At 39.6% G+C, this 20,527-nt stretch overlaps 1 protein-coding gene across 3 annotated transcripts; it reads left to right on the top strand.

Moving 5' to 3' along the window:
- Positions 1-894: 894 nt before the first annotated feature.
- LOC131252765 (serine/threonine-protein kinase ATG1c-like) lies at positions 895-18,594 on the top strand. Of its 3 annotated transcripts, none has more exons than XM_058253447.1 (13): positions 897-1,384; positions 3,612-3,729; positions 4,405-4,463; positions 9,750-9,814; positions 10,559-10,652; positions 10,755-10,835; positions 10,974-11,082; positions 12,316-12,388; positions 12,486-12,847; positions 12,947-13,308; positions 16,943-17,237; positions 17,693-17,763; positions 18,099-18,594. In XM_058253447.1, exons 1-13 carry the CDS (start codon positions 1,139-1,141, stop codon positions 18,333-18,335), a joined length of 2,172 nt encoding a protein of 723 aa, XP_058109430.1. In that variant the 5' UTR covers positions 897-1,138; the 3' UTR covers positions 18,336-18,594. The 3 variants fall into 3 exon arrangements, with proteins under 3 accessions (XP_058109428.1, XP_058109430.1, XP_058109429.1); XM_058253446.1 differs by having other exon boundaries at positions 12,483-12,847; XM_058253445.1 differs by having other exon boundaries at positions 895-1,384; positions 12,483-13,308.
- The last annotated feature ends 1,933 nt before the right edge of the window (positions 18,595-20,527 follow it).

Raw genomic sequence — 20,527 nt, 5'->3', positions numbered from 1 at the left:
TGCATGAGCCGCCATGATCAGAAACTCTGTTTTTGTTAATCAGATCTCTTCTGAAGGATCCGAAGGGATATTCGGCCGCGCGTGATTTGAGGTGATATCACGAATTATGTAACAATTTCGTAAAAATAAAAACATTTTAAACCATGGGTATCATTTAGATGGATCCTAAATAAAATATATTCTATGCATATAGATCCAATATTCATATGGGCCATAGGTTTATGTTGAATACAGATCGTTGGTTGAATTACTCGCAATTTCTCACATACGTATTACTTATTTGGTGAGTGGACCGTCCAAAACATTCATTTAGAGCATGAAACCCATATGGGCCGATCCAATGAACGGAGCGGATCACTCTCAGATATTCCATATTAGAACTTTTATCGAGAGTAGAATTGGGATAGCTACTCGCCAGACAGCAGCCATATCCAGCTTAGCTCCAGCTTCAAGTTCCCCCGTGATTTCGTTTTGCCTCTGTCGCGACTGACGTCCGGAGTGTATCACCGCCCACTCGAGTCCACATGATCACGGTCCAATGATCGGAACCGTCCATATTATGAAACCTACGTCACAAAGACCACTATAAGAAAATTTTGATAAATGGAAGATTTCCACCATCACCATCTTTAGATGAATTTAGAACAATTAAAAGAAAATTTTCAATGGCTCACATTCAACTATACAAATAAAAAATTTATCCGATCAAAAAGAGTAATCATGAAATAATATATTATTTATTGTATTAAATTGAATATGGACGGTTCAAATAATCGGACCATCTCACATCTGGGCCCCATTGAAAAGCGACACATGCTGTATTCTATATCGCGATAGAAGCAAACCGAACTCTTCGCCATCGGGTTATCTGTTTCTCCCTTGTTTCGCGACTCCTTTTGTCTCCTCCGCGCTCTCATTTCTCTCTAATAAAAAAATAACCAATTAGAAATCCGTACAAAAAAATCCACATTATCTCTCTAATAATAAATCCTCCTTCCCTTTCAATCTATCATAAAAGACTCCGTTCCGTTCCCATCAGATCTTCCGTCAGACTCCCGTCCTCATCGCCTCCCGAGCTGCTCTCCGAGGGGTATTTTCGTCATTTAAGGCTCTTCTACTGGCTTCTAGGGTTTCGTTGATGTATCCGACGATGACGGGCGGATCTAGGGTTTTGGGGGACTACATCGTCGGACGACAGATCGGGTCCGGATCGTTCTCGATTGTCTGGCACGGACGGCATCGGATCGATGGTACGGAGGTGGCCATTAAGGAGATCGTGATGGAGAGGTTGAACGCGAAGCTGCGAGACAGCCTCCTGTCGGAGATTAGGATCTTGAAGAACATCGATCATCCGAACATCATCCGGTTGCATGATATCATCGAGGTTGGTAGAAATTGTCGAAATATCCTCTTTTAACTTTTTCTATGTATCTGATGATTTTTCTACATTTGATTTGCGGAGTCGAGTTGTCGTGTCGATCTTTTTGGGTAGTTATTTAGAATTAATGAAGTGGAAAAAGGGTAGCTAATTCGTGAAATTACGAAAATGCCATTGCCTATATTCTGGGGAATTCGCCTGAGCTGAAAGATTGCAGAATCGTAAACATCGTTTCTTTTTTTTTTTGGTCTAATTCCCCCCCCCCCCCCCCCAAAGAAAAAAAAAAAACTTTTTTGTTTTTTTGTTTTTGTTTTTTTTCCTGTTTTTAAATAATGGAAGCTTCCACGAATTGTTGAAAATTTTAATTTTTCATGTAACTCGAGAGAACAAAGGGAATTAGAAATGTCATTTTTTTTACTTGAAATCATAAAAATGCTGTTGCCTTTGGATGTTGGCAACGCCGGCCGGACCTTTGCTGCTGAAGATTCTGGAAAGTTTGCCCAAACTGAAAAAACATTGCAAAATCTACGAAAGACGGAGCTGAATTTGAGAGGACTTATGTGGTGCTCTGGCTGCATATGACGGCTGTACACGTGGCGTAAATGCGATCGGTCCATCTGAGTTGTGGGTCCCGTTGTGACCAGGGCGTGGTACTAATATTACACTAATTGGATGGCAGTAATCACATGTATGCTTTTGGGTACTTTCAGTTCTGATTCTTCTAATAACTATATTCTTGTCATCATACATCCTTGAAGAATTGAAATAAGGATTATCTTCTGTTTTTTCCTCAATCTGGAAGAAGTTAGCTGTTCTAACACGTGAGAGTATGAACATGCATAATTCCAAGCAGAAAGATCTTAATGTTGAGTGATTAGCTCATGTGGGTTTTGTTAGAGCATAGGGTGACTTCTATGCAAACCCGTTGGTTTCCTTCTTGGTGAATTAGCAGAAGTTTGCTTTTCTAAAACCTGAAAGTGTAAACATGTTTGGGCATTTGGTGAATCTATGCAAACCATTGGTTGCTTTCTTGGTGAATTATGGTTCATGAGTATATTTGAAGGCTATATCTCTTCTAATGTTAATTGCTTAGTTACTCTGACCAACTTAAAATTCATAATCAGATTTACTGAATCTAGTTAGATCAAAACATAACTAAATAAAAAGGAAACTATTATAAAAGGAACAATCTCCATACATTGCTGGAGGCTTTTGTTAGCTGAAGCTTAAAATACATGAAACCCATCAAGCGAAACTTCGCAGAAAATCCCCTATATTCCTTTCAACATTTCATATCTACTGTAGATTTTGAAAATCCTGCAATATATACATATACATATATGAATATATATTTGTAGGAGAGTTAACATCGTTGCCTTTCAAAAAATATTCTTATTTTTCGAAAAAAAGGATGATATTCCTAGATTTCATTTGACCCAGGAGAATGTGCTCATGGGCCATTTGGCTAAATGGAGGATAGCTAGTGACAATTGAGGGCTGTCTCATGTTCAATGAGTCTCTTTCAAAAGATTGAATGTAATGCATGGATGCTAATGCCTCGTGCTTATTTTGCTTATCACTATTTTCTTTGTCATCCCACTAATGAAGTACGCTTAGATATAGTTTGCATCGGTGTTTTAAATAGCTTATGCTATGTAGCATGTAGCTAACACTACATAGCATAGCTTAGCCTAAACACTATGTAGCTCATGAAAATAGCTTAAGTCATGTGTAGCCTACGGTATATGATAATTTGCATACACTATAAGCTACTTAGATTACACTACACAGTAAGTAGCTCACATTACAAGTAATTTTCACTAAAACATTAAAATTAATTAATTTTTTCAATGATTTGCTACATTTTTCTAATTTTTCTAATGTTTCGTTACACTTTTTTTACATTTATACTTAATCATTGCCCTTTCCTATCACTGTAGGTTGCATTTGGTTGTACCAAATATCATGCGATTTTGTTAAATTTTATTATTAATCAATCTAATTTGGTGCAACCAAGCGCAACCTTGATTAAAAGTCTAGAAATAGCGCGTAGCTTATGCTACATGCTATGTAGCTTACACCTCATGCTTCTGAGGGGTGAATGCTACACTACGTGCTATTCGCTATCTAAAACATTGGTTTGCATGGAAAAAGATATTGTTTTCATGGAAGTATTCTCCTCGAGTTCTTTATTTATTATTATCTTTATTTATTTTTTATTTATTTATTTTAGAATTCTGGAAAGATCCATCTGGTACTGGAGTACTGCAGAGGTGGTGATCTTTCTATGTATATACAACGTCGTGGAAGCGTTCCAGAAGTATCTGCCAAGTACTTCATGCAACAGCTAGGTACAGATGTACAATTAACTGGATTTTAAAAGATATTCTTGATATATGTATGCACACACACATACGGGAAATGATCAAGTGCGAACATCTTCACCACAATCGTGGCGCAAATAAGTGCTGTAGGACCCACTGTGATGTGTTGGTGACATCCACTATGACCATCATGCACCCCCCTTCTGTTTGCCTGTGGGCGTAAAAATCAGCTAGTCCATGACTTAGGTGGGCCACATCAGCAGGGACAGTTGGGAGGGGGATGCCCACCATTGATTTGTGCTGGACTCCACTCAGCTTCAAAGTGGCCCGATTTTTTAGTGTGCTATTATCTCATGCAGATGATGCATATCAGTGGATTGGATGGCATATACACAACAGTGGGCCCTTTACGGGAATAAGGGTGGGCATCCCCTCTCAAGTGTTCCCTGCATTATGGCCACTTAAGTCATGGATTGACCTGATTTTTTAGTCCATGCCTAGACATCGGAGGCTGCATGATGGTTGGTGTGGATGTCATCAAAACATCATGGTCATGCCCACAACATTTGTTTTCACCGCAATTGTGGTGAAAACATTTGCACTAAATCATTTGCACCGACACAGCACACACATTTCTAGATTGCCTGTTTCACTAAGTGAAGTCATATTTGTAATATGTTGTAAGGCTTGTTTCTTCTACAGCTGCTGGTTTACAAGTCCTCCGTGAAAACAATCTTATACACCGCGATCTAAAGCCACAGGTTTGTCCAAATGTTTTCTGCTCTGTATTCTTGCTATTGGAATTCTTAACTCTTACAACTGGCGGGCTTCCATGTTTTACCCTGTCCCTTTGTAGTTAAGAAGCAATTTTTTTTTTAAATTTTTTGCACAGAAATTTGTGCTTTCTGTTTGCTTTTCTTATTTGTGTTTCTCTGTATGCTCTAGTTTTGCATTCTAGTTTGTGATCATGTATGTTGTCTTTCTAACCCTGAGGGTGGATGACACACGTAATACAGTTTGAAAACCTATGCCATTTTGAGGATTAAACTATTAATTACCTGTAGTGATGAACATGTAATGACATAAGAGTAGTTTTTGTTTGAAAGTAGACATTTCGTTGAAGGCTTGAAGCATCATCTCTTTTATGCATCTCGTGAATCCACATCCATGCTTCTTGATGGGCTTTATGGAAAATTTACATTTTCGTGTCAGGTATGATCACACAATTTCCTGTCTGTTGCCAAGCTCGGATAGTAAATTTACTATGTGGTGTATGTCTAACTGATGATATATTCATGTACAAAAAAAAAAGGAAAAAGAATAGAAAAAAAAGAAGTTTACATACTTGTGTAGGTTACCTGGGGAGACATTTACATTCAACATGGAAATGCTAGACTCAAGTAGGCTATGAAGTGTCTGGTTAGCATATTACTGTACATATACAAACACATATGCTCACCAGTACAAACCACACACGCCCCGGATTTGTGGCCTTTCATTGGGTACCTGGATCTATGTACACAATTTCTGAATTCTTCTGTATTGTCATCACCCTAAGGATAAGAAATCCCTTTTAATTAGTCTCCAAGGATGGTTTATGGTTAGACAAAATTGCTTCATTGCCCTTGGATGGTAATTTAGTGTTTTAGAAGGGTATTTTTGTTGAGGAGAATGATCATGTGCAGTCCTAGTTTGGTATGTAGACCTGCCACATTTTTTTGCCGCCCCAAGCACAACACAAAGGTAGGACCTTTATACATGGTGGGTACCTGACGGGTACCCAGAACCGATTGGGTCTGTTACTTCAAATGTGGTATCCTGACCTGACCCCGACAGGACCAGAACCCGATCCCCTTAGGCGCTGCAGGTCCAGGTATGATTACAACAGGTCCCAAGCAATTGACAATCCTAGCGACTCAATATTTCAGTCCCTTTTGCCCTTTTCAGGCACGGTATCCATGCTCATGTCTCAGTAACTAGCTGAAAGTTAACTATACCTGAAAAAGTGCAACCCACTCTACTCTCTATAGCACACAAGCTAGGCATGAGGGATGGATGGCTAATCATTTACAAAGGTACCCCTGAAATCAGATTGGTTTCTGCTTTTCATGTGGAACTAATTTACCTTGCGTTGGGTTAGCTCTAGATATGGGAAACATGTGATCGCCTATTTTCCCACTCTTTCAATTCCAAATCTCAAATGAGACTAGTTCTCATCCCAGTTGTTATTTGGTAGTGCAAATTCCATCTACCTCAGTAAAACTTCCTCGTGGGCTGTAAAATAATCATGTCTGTTTGGATATTTGCCTGTTTTGATATTTGTATACTCAAAATGGACATATTTACTCAAAATATATTGGTAAATCTGGAATTTCTATGATGATTTAGTTGCTCTATTACCATCTATAGTGATCCTTTTAAGCATGTAGTTAATCAGTGAAGGGCATGAATGTTAAGTCTTATCTTCCTTAACAACAGTAATGTTGAAGACGTATTATATAATGCTTGGCCAAAAGGTTGAGCAGTGTGATTCAGGTTTTAAGTTTGTACAAGTGGGGCCCACTGTGCAACGATCCAATCAGTTGATAATATTATCCTCAATGTGCATGGCCATGCCCCCAAAATTCCCACAAATAGCAATGTCCTGTTTGATATTTTTATGCACAAATGGACAAATTTTGTGTTATAAATTGATGAATCCAGAGCCTCTATGATGACTAATGCTTCCATTACCATTTAGAGGGTTGCTTACCCTGTTAAATTTCCATTTTAATTAGTCAGTGGAGGATATGAATATCAAGTCTTTAACAACAGTAATGTTGAATGGGTATTATGCTTGCACGATCCTTCTAACCAGGTGCCATTCCATTTTCGAATCGTGCTGGCCTCGCTTGTCTTACCTGTTTATACTCGGAAACTTTCCGAAACCCTGTAAACACATTTTCAATTTTTTGGGACTTAAACACAAGATCTGAGTGGGACTCGATGAATCGAGTAGACTTGACCAATTTGGAGAAAGTAAAAAGAAGGGACAAACCATCACTTGTTTCTGCTTTTTCTTCTTTTTGTTGTATTTCGGCCCTAATCCTTAAAGTCATGCTTGATTTATGTTTGATTAGGGCCTATTTGATTGATTTTCCTTTTTTTTTTTTCCGCGATTTTAACCATTTGGACAGATATCCAACCAATTAGAATTATGCATGTTAAATGGATAACTGTAATAAAATATCATCTTTCTAAAAAGAAGAAGGGATAACTGTGATTTTAACATGGTAAAATAGCATATATCATATGCTTCTCTCCCCACTCCCACACTCGTGGTCTTGGATTAAGTTTGGGATAAAAGACATACAATTGTTTACTATATATAGGGAAATGGTATTATGAGGTTGACCTCATGGGAGCTTCCCATGAAGTCGAGCTCTGTGGGCTCCACTGTGATATATGTTGGACATCCACATTGTGCATTTGGTGGGCCCCCTAGGTTATGGGATATCCCAAAAAATCAGCCATATCTGGTAGTCAAGTGGGTCACACCATCTGAAACTGTGTAAAATCATGCCTAGAACATCTAAAGCACTTAGTGGGGCCCACCTGATTTTTGGATACGGCTGAAACTTGGTGTGACCCCTCATCTAAGCGGGACACAATGAATGGGCTGGAAGTCTGAACAACATCTCAGTGGGCCCTATAAACGATCATGAAGGTTTCAATGGGTGGGTATCCACTCAACCGTTGTCTGTGTTGTGGCCCACCTAAGTCATGGATTGGCCTGGTTTTTAGGCCTGTGGTCCACCATGGAAGGGTGCATTTGATTGATGGGGTGGATGACCTACATAGATCGTGGTGGGGCCCACACAGATCGACCTTGTGGGAAGCTCCCATGAGGTCGACCTTATAGTACACACACACGCACGTATATACACAACCATGGCTTAGTATAGATAGAGTGCGTTTGAACATTGATGTCATGGGTTTGAGTGCCATGTTATCTTTCAATAATAAATATATATATATATATATATATATATATATATATATATATATATTATTGCATTTGTTATATTTGTGATTATAATCACATATATTCTAATTTTGGATGATTTGTTGTGCTTCCCATCTGTTCGGTTAAAAGCTTAAAATATGTAACCAAACCCATTACTGTAAGCATTTTATGATATCATAATGTTTAATTGCATTTAGGTGTTTTATTTTCACTGAATTAAAATCTCTTTTATTATGTTGATGCCATAAATGGAGAAGGGAATCCAACACTTCATACTAATGCATGGTAATCAGTAGCCGGATTGTTGAGGTCGGTACTTCAAGTAGAGATAGGCATGCATCCTGCTCGTGCCAACTGCATTCTCGGACTCATTAACCTCTCAAACTTTAGCTGTTATTTTTCTTGGGCTACCTTATCATGTTCGCTGGGGATTTATCTTTTGAGGGGCGGAAGTGGATGTCCAGTTGAACACTTCTATTTAAAAAAGTCTACTTTCTGTGTTCCTTTATTTGATGTTGTTTTGAGTTAAGGTCGGCTAATATTCATTTGATGTACAAGAAATATTCTTTTGCTAGGTGTAGATAAGAGACATCGGGGAGGAAGGGATTTATTTGTAATGGGATTGATGACTTCTCTTCATTGAAGCCATGAGGGTGCTGTTTCATAATGTTTTTAAATTTTTTTTATTCCATTGCTTTTTTAATATAAAATTGGGATTGCCTCCCAAAACCTTTCGCTAGATTGTCCATGGGGGAACTCGATGTAGATGCATCTTCCGGTTCTGCTCTTTGGAAGATGCTTTTAAGCTATTGTATCCAGAGAGATTTTCTCCTAGGAACTGATTCTCTTGAGATCATGTGAGGCCCCTTTGAGAACTCATCTCACGTGATGTGTATGTGCAATTTAGGCCATATAGACCCAATGGTGTGCTGTAAAGGCCGTTATGTAAATGTAATGGTGGCAACTGTTATACGTTATGGGGTCGTAGAGGCCGTAACAGCCGTTACGGAAAAAATGACCCATAAAGCTGTAACGGCCCGTTATGTCCCCCGTAAAGGGCTCCGTAACGGTTCATTACAAGGCCGATGTAGGTTTTTTGGATTTTTTTCAATAAAAAAGAGACCGCAACGGCCATTACGGCCCCCGTAGCAGCCGTTACATCCCGTATCGTAATACTCCCTTGATCTGGCTTGGATGAAGGGTTAAGTAAAAATCACATTGTTTTGCCACTCAGGTGGGCCCTGGTGAAAATCAAGGGTGGGCCTCCCCTCCCACTTTGCTGTGGCCCACTTAAATTTTGGATCGGGCTGATTTACGGCCCTAGGGGTTTCATGAGGTGATGTGTCTAGCCGATGGATTGGATGTCCTGCACATCACGTGGGATGAGTTCTCAAAGGGTTCTCACTGGTTCTCATGAGAACTGGTTCCTAGGAGAAAATTTCTTGGTACCCAGATATGTCATGGATACACCATGGATGTGGCGTGGATACAATATTCACATAGAATTCAAAGCATTGGACAAGACATGATGCAAATACAATACCTATTTTACAGTTTCTGGGTACCATAGCCTTCACATCAAGTTTGGTTCATGATAATACTTTTGGATTTTTATTTTTTATTTTTTATTTTTTTGTTTTCTTTTTCTTTAACCGGTACCAGGCAATTTAGACTTTCTTGCATATTTTTCCTTTCACATCAAGCTTTAAATCTCTTGCACTGTCATTCAGATCTCATGCTATGCTCCTTGTTGCGGGCTGTCATGTTACTCATAAAACTGTTTTTACTACCAAAACTTATAATGCTTCCGTTCTGTGTTTAACTGCATATACTTTCTAGCCATGCGACTCTCTCATGGTTTCGTAGTGTTTTCCTCTTTTAGGAGTGCATTTTGGAGCTTTTATTTCAGTTGGATGTACTTGATTGGAGTTTGTCATGGGCATTAGTAATGTAAAAGGTCCAATGTTTCAAACCGAAATTTTATGTGGATGCAGTCTTTCTGTTATCGAATGTGTTCTAAAGTTCATTATTTCTGGAGCAGAATCTCCTCCTCGCCACAAATGATGACCATTCTTTATTGAAGATTGCAGACTTCGGCTTTGCCAGGTCAGTTACAGTATGATGCCTGAAATTAACTATTTGGTAGTCAACTTAGAATGGTGTAAGCCTGTTGATGCTGGGAAAATATTGCAACCATTTCAGTCCACTGATGTTCTCTTTTAGAGGTCCACTGGGATGCCGTTTTAGAACTCTTGTATGAATAATGTGCTTCTCTAACTACTGTCCTGCAGAGTTCTTTACTTGATTACTTTGTCCATTTCTATGGGAGTGTGTTTATTTTTATGTGCTCATAGGTATGGCCTAATGAGTGGATGGATCTATATCCTTATATATATTTACATATATATAATCTCGATTGCTGGGATAAAAAAGCAGATTCTATTGAATTGAAAATCTGTGAAACCTGCATGCAGTATGTGCCTCTTGTGTCCACTTACATTTGGCTAGACTTTGCCATCTTGATGTTTGCCTAAATAAACCCAAGAAAGAATGCTGGTGATTTTTCAGGATCTTAGTTTATAACATTGCAGTGAAGCTAGTCCAAATTGTACTAATTTTCTCCAAACTAGTTTCCCTCTACCATTCAAAAGCCTTCAGCCTTGCAAGATGCAACTAATATCTCCCTCATATGGTTGCTTTGGGTGTTTCAATGTTGGTACCTTCTGCAGGCATATATTCCAATGTCAAAGATCAGTTCTGTTTATTCCAAGTCATCTTTATCTTGTTTAAGTTTCTCCAGAAAAATTCTATCATTTGAAGTTCAAATAGTAATATTCTTTCATCTGGCAGGTCTTTACAACCTCGAGGCCTGGCAGAGACATTGTGTGGTTCACCACTCTACATGGCTCCAGAAATAATGCAACTCCAAAAGTATGATGCCAAGGTGACATTCATCTCTCTCTCTCTCTCTCTCTCTCTCTCTCTATGTTTCCATCCACATTCTTTAGCAATCTGGTCATTCATTTGCCTTGATTTAAATATTCAGGCAGATCTTTGGAGTGTTGGCGCCATCCTATTTCAGCTCGTAACAGGGAAAACCCCATTTTCTGGAAATAACCAAATCCAGGTTTGGGTGCTTCTTTCAATATTCTTAGCCTTTACTCACTTTTTCTGCATGGAATTTCACTTTAGCAACAGCAGCCATTTTGTAAACTTCATTTCATTGCCAATAACCTAGTAACTTTTGAACCTTGTGTTGCTTCAGTTGCTGCAAAACATAGTGAAATCAAATGAGTTGCAATTCCCTTCAGATAAAAGCAACTTGAGTTCTGACTGCCTTGATTTATGTCAGAAGTTGTTGCGCCGTAATCCAGGTATGTCATTTTATTAGTGCTGCTTCTGACTGTGGGTGTATTAACAAATATATGGCGATTTGATGATTTTCTGTTTTGAAAAGAGCTTACAGCGTGTGGCCGGTATTACTTTTTTTTTTTGAAAGATAACTGTAATTTATTGAAAAAGCGCCGAGATGGCGCAAAAGCTTACAGCCTGCACAAAGAGCTGGTATTATGGTTTTTTTTTTTTTTAATCATCGACTAGAGGAAATTTCTTTCACTTTTCATCAAAAGAGTAGTTAAAATCACTGATTGAACTTTTTTACTTGGAAAATCTAGATTATATCTCCTTCCGCATAGGGCTGTCAACTGGACAGGCCTAGGGTCAGCTGTAGCCTGGGTTTTGAGCTATTCAGGCCGGGCCTACTCAAAATTTTGATTCTGCATGGCCCAAGTCTGGCCCATTGACAGCCCCTACTTATACATTGTTCAGGTTTTTTTTTTTTTTTTTAAATATTTTTTAAAAAAAAAATTTAGTTTTTGGTTTGGTGTTTGGTTCGTCTCGTATGTGATTTTCTTGATCATACGAAGAATCCTTGTTAAGCATTCATGGCAAGGTTTTCTGTATCCGTTACGATTTGCTTGTAAAGGCCGATACGTATAGGTAACGGCCATGACCATTACGCGTTTCTCATTCCAAAAACTCTTCTAGATCATTTTACAGCAGATTTCAACCATTCTTACTGTAGTTTTTAAGATTAAAACCTAGATTGAAGTGATTTGAGCGAATAAAAGCTCTTAGAGCCAATTTTTTTTCAAAATATTGAAAAAGTAGTATTTATGCCTTTTTTATGATTTCTAGTTCTAGTGTTTGATTGTGATGTGTTAATATTAGAGACATATAATCATGTTCACAAATCACTAGACAGCCCAATACAACACTCTCACCAAAAAGTTCACCGTTACACTAACATAAACAAACATGAACATGTTTAAAACAAAAAATGAATACATATTTGGAACATTTATATTATTCTGGATTTTCTAGATATTATTTTAGAATTTTTTTGGGCAAAAGAAAATTTCCAACCGTTATGGGGGTTGTAACGGTTGTTACACTCCCGTATCGGCCGAAACCCGTATCGGTAATGGTGGTGACCGTTACAACCACCGTTACTGATACGGAATACCTTGATTCCTGGTATGCCTATTGACAATTTTCAACTCATGGAATTATTCTTCCTAACAATTTCATTTTTTTTTTTTTTCCAGTGGAACGGTTGACATTTGAAGAGTTTTTCAACCACCGATTTCTTTCTCAAGACCCTGTAGACCAATCGTTGAGGTGAAAATCTCAAATCCAGCCACTTTTTCCCTCTATCTCCTTTCTCACTATAGTTTATTACTAGCATGTCGAAAATCCTTTTTATGTGCTGCAGCAGCAGGACAACATCAAGGGCAAGAGACTGCTTTCCTCTGGGTGAGTGCAATCTTGCAAGGCAGACAGAAGAGAGTTCTCAAGAGGATTGCCTGCCTTTCCTTTTAGATGATGATTCCAGTGGGCCTGATGGAAGCCCATCCATGCCTTCGAAGAGGAACCCTATGAAGCCCACTTGTGGATTTTCTGTCGATAAAGATGGTTATAGAAAGGGAACTTCTAACACATCCAATAACATGGATATTACTTCCAGAAATAGCTTTACACATAAACCGGACAAGACCATCTCCAGGCATGGTTTCCGACGACCTTCAGATGGATATCTAAAAGAGGTTGCAAAGGCACCAATGAAGGTTTCTTCCAAAGGTATCAAGCTTGTCCTGGTGGATTCTCTATATCTGTTTTATGCTTTTACAAATTCTATGCATCTGTTGTTAATTTTTCCTTATTTTATGAATTCTACAGTTGTGGATTCATTGGAGTTAATTGATCAGGATTATGTCATTGTCTCTGGGCCTTCTGTGGAGGCATCCTCTTCATCAGCAAGTGCGTCCCGTCTGCGCCACTCACCTTGCAAATCGGAAGGTTCGCCAATGACATCCATAAATAACAATATGTTAAGTAGACCAATGCCAATAGCTGGTGCAGCTGCAAAGAACACCTCTGGCTTTGGAAGTTTGGGAAGTCATAGCTCTGCACCATCTGGGACTTCACAAGGGTCAACAGATATGGGAGATGCTTTTGAGCAGCCATCAACTGATGGCATGACAAGGATAAGATCATTGCAGCAGTGTGCGTCTGCCATTACCGAGTTAGTGAATGAGAAGGTAATATGCTGATTCAAACCTTTGCAGTTGAACCGATGTCTTTATTGCATTGTTCTCACATTTAAAAACTTTAATATTGATGTAAAAAACACAAAGGCAGGATGGCCTTCATGTGTGTGCATGTGTGGAACTTGATGAATCATTCAAAAATAAATAAATCTTGAAGAACATTAAGGCTGCATGTGGATGTTTAGTTGAATCGAATTGGAATTATTCAATTCCATAAACAGTAAAAGATCAAAGTGCTAGCTCTGCTCCATTCATAGTGAGGGACTTGCTCCCAAATTGCAGCTACTATTTCATGTCTGACTAGAAATGCATGGAATTGCTATTAGGGGTTTGGTTGTTATCATGAGTTAAAACGCTAATGAATGAATGAATTGCAGCAAACATTCAAACACACCCTAAATCATCATGGTTAATTTTCTTCATAAGACTTCCAAGTCATGAAGCTCACTGAAGTGACTGGAAACATGATTGCTTGTTTGATTATTAATCAAGATACTGATCAGGAAAGTACATCAGGCTTCATTTGTCTTCAAATTCTCTTCAATCATTTATGAGTTTGTGGAGATGGTTTTTTTTTGTGTGTGTGTGTGTGTGTGTGTGTGGAGAAAGGTGGGAGCACACCATCGGTAACTTTGTTGTTTTTTTTTTTTTTTTGTTTGAAGGATCATAAAATATATATTGAAGGAAAAAAGGAAGAGCGGGCCGCTGGCGAAGCGAACCACCTAAGCTCCAAGGAAAAAAAGGTTACAACCCATTAGATTTTCTGCATTAGCAGCCCACTCAATTATCAACTATTTTGCTCTACGCACTAAGAGCTCCACCGAGTAGGTGTCATTTCTGAAACATCTTCTGTTTCTTTCTTCCCATATAGACCACCAAACAGCCAGGAGAGCTATTCTCCAAATCGGTGTCCTTTGCTTGCCTAGGCTGACATCATGCCACGCCTTTAACAACCGACCTGTTGTGTTAGGAATAGACCATTTGATTCCGAAAGGACTTGAGATTTCTGGCCAGATCTGGTTTATATAGGAGCAATGGACAAATAAATGATCGACCGTCTCTTCGTCCGCCATGCAACATAGACACACATTAGCTAGAGTCATCCCCCTTTTCCTCAAGTTGTCGACCGTGAGGATCTTTTTCTTTCCGACCAGCCATCCAAAAACCACTATCTTAAGAGGGACCGAGTAGCTCCAAATCTAGTTTGTCATAGGTTCTTCTTTGGGGGAGGGATTACCGTCTAGACTTTTGTATAGTGACTTAATCGAGAACATACTGGATTTGTTAGCCCTCCATACTAACCTGTCTTATCTCAAATGATCTGGCTTACTTTTGGAGATTCGATCAAGGAGGGCCACATACTTTGCGATCTCCCAATCCTGTAAATTTCTTTTGCATTCCAGGTTCCATACCAAATTCCCACCGAGTAATGAATAGCAATTAGCTATTGATATGGCTTGGTTTGGGGCGATGCAAAAAATGTTTGGGAAGTCCTCTTTCAAAGCTGCTTCTCCCACCCATGTATCTTCCCAGAATCGAACGTTTTCTCCATTACCAATATCGAAGCCAATACCTTTGAGGACCTCCTTTTTCATGGATAGAACACCCCTCCAGAGGGCTGAGACCCTATAAGATGAAGAGTCTTTGGTCCACCAACCTTCCATACTTGCTTTTGATTAACTTGTTCTAGAGACTCCCACTTTCAGTCCCTAATCTCCACATCCACTTTCCTAAAAGGGCTCAGTTCATTGTCTTGAGATCTTTAATCCCAGCACCTCCTTGAATATGCTTGCACACCTCCTTCCATTCTACCAAGTGGAATTTCTTTTTCTCCTCTTTCCCTTGCCATAGAAAATCGTGTCTAGATTTTTCTAGGATAGCCAGAACTAAAGCCGGACATTTGAATAAAGACATGAAGTATAATGGAAGATTTGATAAAGCCAACTTGATTAGAGTGATACGCCCCCCGAGTGATAAGTATCTGCATTTCCATCTAGCAAGGTATTTTCTCGAACCTGACTATGACTTTGTCCCAAAGAGATTTTGGAGGCTTTCCAATGCACAACGGGAGACCAACGAAAGAGGTCGGGAAGCTGCCTATAGAACAGTTAAAAAAATCAACGTAATTCGTAATGTCTTTCTGTTCCATGTTCACCCCATACATCTTCGTTTTAGCCATATCAACTCTCAGACTGGAGACTGCCTCAAATCATCAGATCGTTGTACGCAAATTGCACACCTTCTCCTGATTCGCTTCACCGAATAGCAACATGTCATCCGCAAATTGAATATGTGATGTCGGAGTGTACATGCCCTTTATTCTGATACCGCTTAAAATACCTTCTTCTTGGCCTTTGATTAAAGGAAAGGCGACAGTGGGTCCCCTTGAATAAAGGCTTTACAAATCTTCAGGTGGGTGCCACAAAAAGAAATGGCCCCACCTATTGAATAAAGCAGCCTAAACTCTTATTTACACTCATGAGGAAGACCCGGCAAAAGAGCTGGGCCACGCCGAGCAAGAGAACTGTGCAAAACAGAAACTGTACACTCACCGCCAGGCAACCCGGACAAAGAAATACAAACAGGAACAAACCAGGCTTCCCAGCAGAACAGAACAGGCTGGAGTACTCCTGTGGGCCTCGCCGCATGCAAGGGACAACAAACACGAGCATCTGCTGCTTATGGGCACTCAGAGATGGATAGCAGACACCGGCCCAAACTGGCTGCTTCTGTGGCTTCCTCTGGCTCCTAGATCACTACCAGCAAGAGATTATTATGTAGATGGTTGTTTTTATTAAAATACAATACTATGGAGAGAATCTGTGGAGACCATAATAGCAGTTCAGATCGTTCATTCTTCATCGGTAGTTGGTCAACTTTTACATGTCACTCAGTTGAGTCATTGAGTTAAAAAAATAAAAATAAAAAATCTAATTTAAGTGAGCTATGGGGCAATCCAGCTGGGAATCTGGCCAATACAGAGTGGATTGGCTGATGCCTGAGCCCGACTGAGTTACATCAATGAGTTTTTAAACTGTTTGTCCCTTGATTTGTGCAATTTTGATGTTATGCTAATTTCATTTCCTTTTCTTCATAGCTTTCTTACCTAGTAATCCCAAATTTCCCTTTTTGCTTAATAGTCGGTGAAGGTTTCTTTTTCTTGGCAGTTGAGAGCAGTTTTTTTTAGTAGTTTCCTGCCACATGTAGTCTTGATTCTATAGGTCAAGTTGTGCTGAGACTGGCTCTTTGTACTGGCCCGTTGCCGTGATACATCTACTTGTTTCTATTTGCAAATTGCTTTTTTATTGAAAAAGATAATCCATGTATTTCATATTTTACCTTCCCCCCCCTCAAAGTACATGTAGTCATTAGTTGAAGAATATAAATGTGGCTACTGGCTAATCACGTATAAACTTGATCAGAATTTTTAGTTCTCATGGGTATTTCTTTCATCCTTTTTTTTTTTTTTGTCAAGTATTTCCTTAGCATTTATTGTTGGATTCATATCACCAGTTCCTTCTACTGTTTTCGAGATTTTTTGGAGTAAATACCATAAATGCACATTGAGATGATTTCATTCATGTTACTTACATAATTACATTGTCTTGAATTTTTTATGCAAAAGACTGAATCAGAAAAGCGATTGGAAGCTTTCTCAATTCAGCTAGTAATCCTAGCAATCTGGAAGCAAGCACTCCATATTTGCCATACACAGGCTGCCTCAGCTATGGAAGAAAGTCCCTCTCAAGAGATTGCTGTCCGAGGAAGCAGCAACAAGAAGCATAACCCGGATGCCCAAGAATTTCATAATAGCGGTGGCTCTGAAGGGACAGCTGCTATTTGCTCTCAGATCGAAAGGGAGTTTCTTGTTGAAGTTGCGCATGCTGAGGAACTTGCTAGGGACTTGGGGCTGACCGATGGTATGGTTTCCTAATTCAATAGAAAACAGACAAAAAGGGTTCTGTTATCCTAACAATGCTAATGGATCGAGGTGTTATATGATGCTTGATCAAAAGAAAAAATCTTGTCTGACCCAACAATGATATACCTGAGTCCCAACATTCGCTAATCCAACTCATTCATTTGGTGGGCTCCATCATGGTCTACCATGCTTATACTTTCCCAATCAGACGACCCAAACCATCCAATTGGTTGCCTTCCAAGGAGGGAGCTATAGGAATGTTTGAGTCATCTGGTGGGTGCAGCTTTGGGGTATCATGTGATGCACCATTTGAATGGTTTGGATCAAGAAAAGATGGGCTGTACATGTTCAGTTTATTTGTTTGAGTGAATTGCTAAATCAAACGTTGTACATCTCCTCTAGCACTTTGGTTTTCCATGATGTATTAACACAATCAAGCTGTCTCTATCTCAGGAAATGTAGAGATGCCTGATGCAATAGAGTCTATATATCAATCCGCTTTAGCGTTTGGTAGACATGCTGCCGTAAGTATTTTTTATTCCACTAGTTTTTCTTCTTTTTAACGTCACTACCTATACAAATTTGAAATTTCCCAAGCTGCTCACATTTCTAACATGGGGTCAATTTGGAAACCATGCTGTTCTAACCTTGACTGTGGGCCCTATGCACTTGCTGCATCAGCATGCAGTTCTCATTTTCACGATGTTGCAAACTGACAGCCACATGCTGATGTGATTAGGGATGGCCCATGGTCAGATTTGCGTGATATATTCTGTGAACAGTTCCAAACATAAGCCCCAATCAGATGTGGAACAAGTCGAGTGTTCCTACTGAGAATCCATCTCTAATTAATGCACAGGTTGATGAGCTGATGGGTGATATGGACAATGCGGTAACCCTGTACTCTAAGGCGGTGCGTTTGCTGTTCTTCCTCGTGGTAGAAGCACCGTCCCTCATCCTCAATCCTCCTTTCTCCCTCACAAATTCCGATAGGTATAGGCTCCGCTCGTACATTGATTTCCTGAACAACAGGCAAAGCCACTCAGCATCTCAGAGGCTAGCCCTTCTCAAGTGTGAGGATCAACAGAGCCCTTGAACTGGCTTTGTCCAACACTGGCGGGCCATGTTCAATATGTAAATCCATTTATTTTGTACAGTGATTCTTTGGGTCCCGATTATTGAATTGCTTGCATTTGGAATGGTTTAGGGTTTTCACTCTGTAATTCAGGGTAACTTCCAAAATGAACTTGTGCAGTTTCAGTGTGCTGCCTTGTGGATGTTCTGTTGGGTTAATGGGAAGATAGGTGATGATTTAATAATTTATAGTGAGAACTTTGCAACCGTTGGCCGATTAATCTGTCGCTGCCCCATTTGATTTGATGGTTTGGAGGCTCTACATGGTCTTATTTTCATTGTTTTATTTGCAAGTGTGCTTGTCTGATATAGTTTTGAGCTTGTGTTCAAGCAGCTGATTACTAGAGGCTTGTGGGTCATGCGACCACATGGTGCACTTGTCGTGCAATCGGAACTGTTGATCTGGTAGGCCATCACGAGATTATGGCCCAGGAGTCCCAACTATCTACGTCAGCTACCGCATTAGTGGCCTGCAAATGGAAGGTTAGGAAAAGTCAAGCAAGGAATGAGCAATGGTCTACATTCAATGGATGAGAATTGCACTGATTAGTGCGATTTGATTAGATGATCCTGGTTGATTGGTGCAATTACCCACTGAAATTGGAGCATTCATTCTTTTTCAGCACAATTTATAACCATCCGATGGATGTCCATATCCCTGTGATTTTAGGCTACGACTCATCCACGTGATGGATCAGTAGATCAATGGCTCTGATCGCCAGTTGAAATAATTGTTGAACCAGCCAGTTCACTTTCTAGGATCATTTATAGTTCATCAGCTTTGGTTGATTCTGAATGTTAGAATTCACGAAGTTCCACCAACGGTTCTATCATTACACCCGAGAAATTCTCATTAGAAAATATGCCAAAGAAAATAAGAAAGAGAATGGTTCTATCATTACAGCTGAGAAATTCTCATTAGGAAATATGCCAATGAAAATAAGAAAGAGTGTTCTATCATTACAGTCGAGAAATTCTCATTACCCAAAGAAAATAAGAAAGAGAACGGCAACAGATGTATCCGGACAATGTGGCAACGGTCAATGTGTCCAGCCAATGTGGCACCGTGTGAAGTCACCAAGATCACCGTTGGATCTGAACCATCCTCTCAAGGCCACGTGGCAGTTGTACAGTCAAGAAGATCTGTCCATCTAGTGGGCCCCACTGTGGATCAACCACAACTAGTCTTATTTAATAAGTGGAGTCTTATCTAACAATGGCCGTTGTTATTTGGGTGCGTTCAAAACATTAAATGCATTGAATTTTGGTTTTTAACCTTGTCGGTTCCCGTTGAGCCGCCCGCAGACTTGACCTTTTCAAGGGTTTGATATGGGCTTTGCATCTTTCCTGATTTGAGACCCATCAAAAGTGGGGCCCACGACTCCAACGGTCTAATTTGAGTCACATACTCACATGTATTATGTATGCTGTGCTGTACAATTTCTGGGGGTGCTGCCAAGAGTATTGCGGGGACTCAGATTCGGTAGTGACCTAGGCTCCCACTGCCAAGGTCTCGTTACTGGTTGGTGCTGTGGCCCCCACTATGATGTTTGTGTTTTATCCATGCCGTCCATCTATTTTTCCAGCTAATTTTAGTGTATAAGCCCAAAATTGAGGCAGATCCAAATTTCAAGTGGACCACACCACAGAAAACAGTGGTGATTGAACACCCACCATTAAAAACTTTCTAGTGTCCATTGCAATGTTTATTTTCCATTCAACCTCAACCTGTTGATTAGGTCAAAAAGATCTGGATGAAGGCAAAAACACAAATTTCAACTTGATCCAAAACTTTTGTGCCCCCAAGAATTTTTTAATAGTGGGCGTTCAATCACCACTGTTTCCTGTTGTGTGGTCCATTTGAGATTGGAGAATTTTTTAATACTGGGCGTTCTATCATTACAGAGGTGGGTGGAACCCTGACTATGGAGTCCACCGTGATGTATGTGCCTTACATCTAGGCCGCCAATCCGTTTTTAGATTTCTTTTAGGCCATGAATTCAAAATAATAAGAAGATCTACGTCTCGGGTGGACCACACCACATGAAACAGTGGTAAGTGACCATTAAAAAGTTCTTGTGAGCAACAATGGATTTTAATAAATCTGTTATTTATCTGGTCCCTTCATCCAGATATTTGTGACCTAAAAAGTTC

This window comes from Magnolia sinica, chromosome 8, assembly GCF_029962835.1.
Source record: "Magnolia sinica isolate HGM2019 chromosome 8, MsV1, whole genome shotgun sequence".
NCBI classification, from domain to species: Eukaryota; Viridiplantae; Streptophyta; class Magnoliopsida; order Magnoliales; family Magnoliaceae; genus Magnolia; species Magnolia sinica.
The sequence above is the reverse complement of the archived record's forward strand: the minus strand, read 5'-3'. Positions and strand labels throughout refer to the sequence as shown.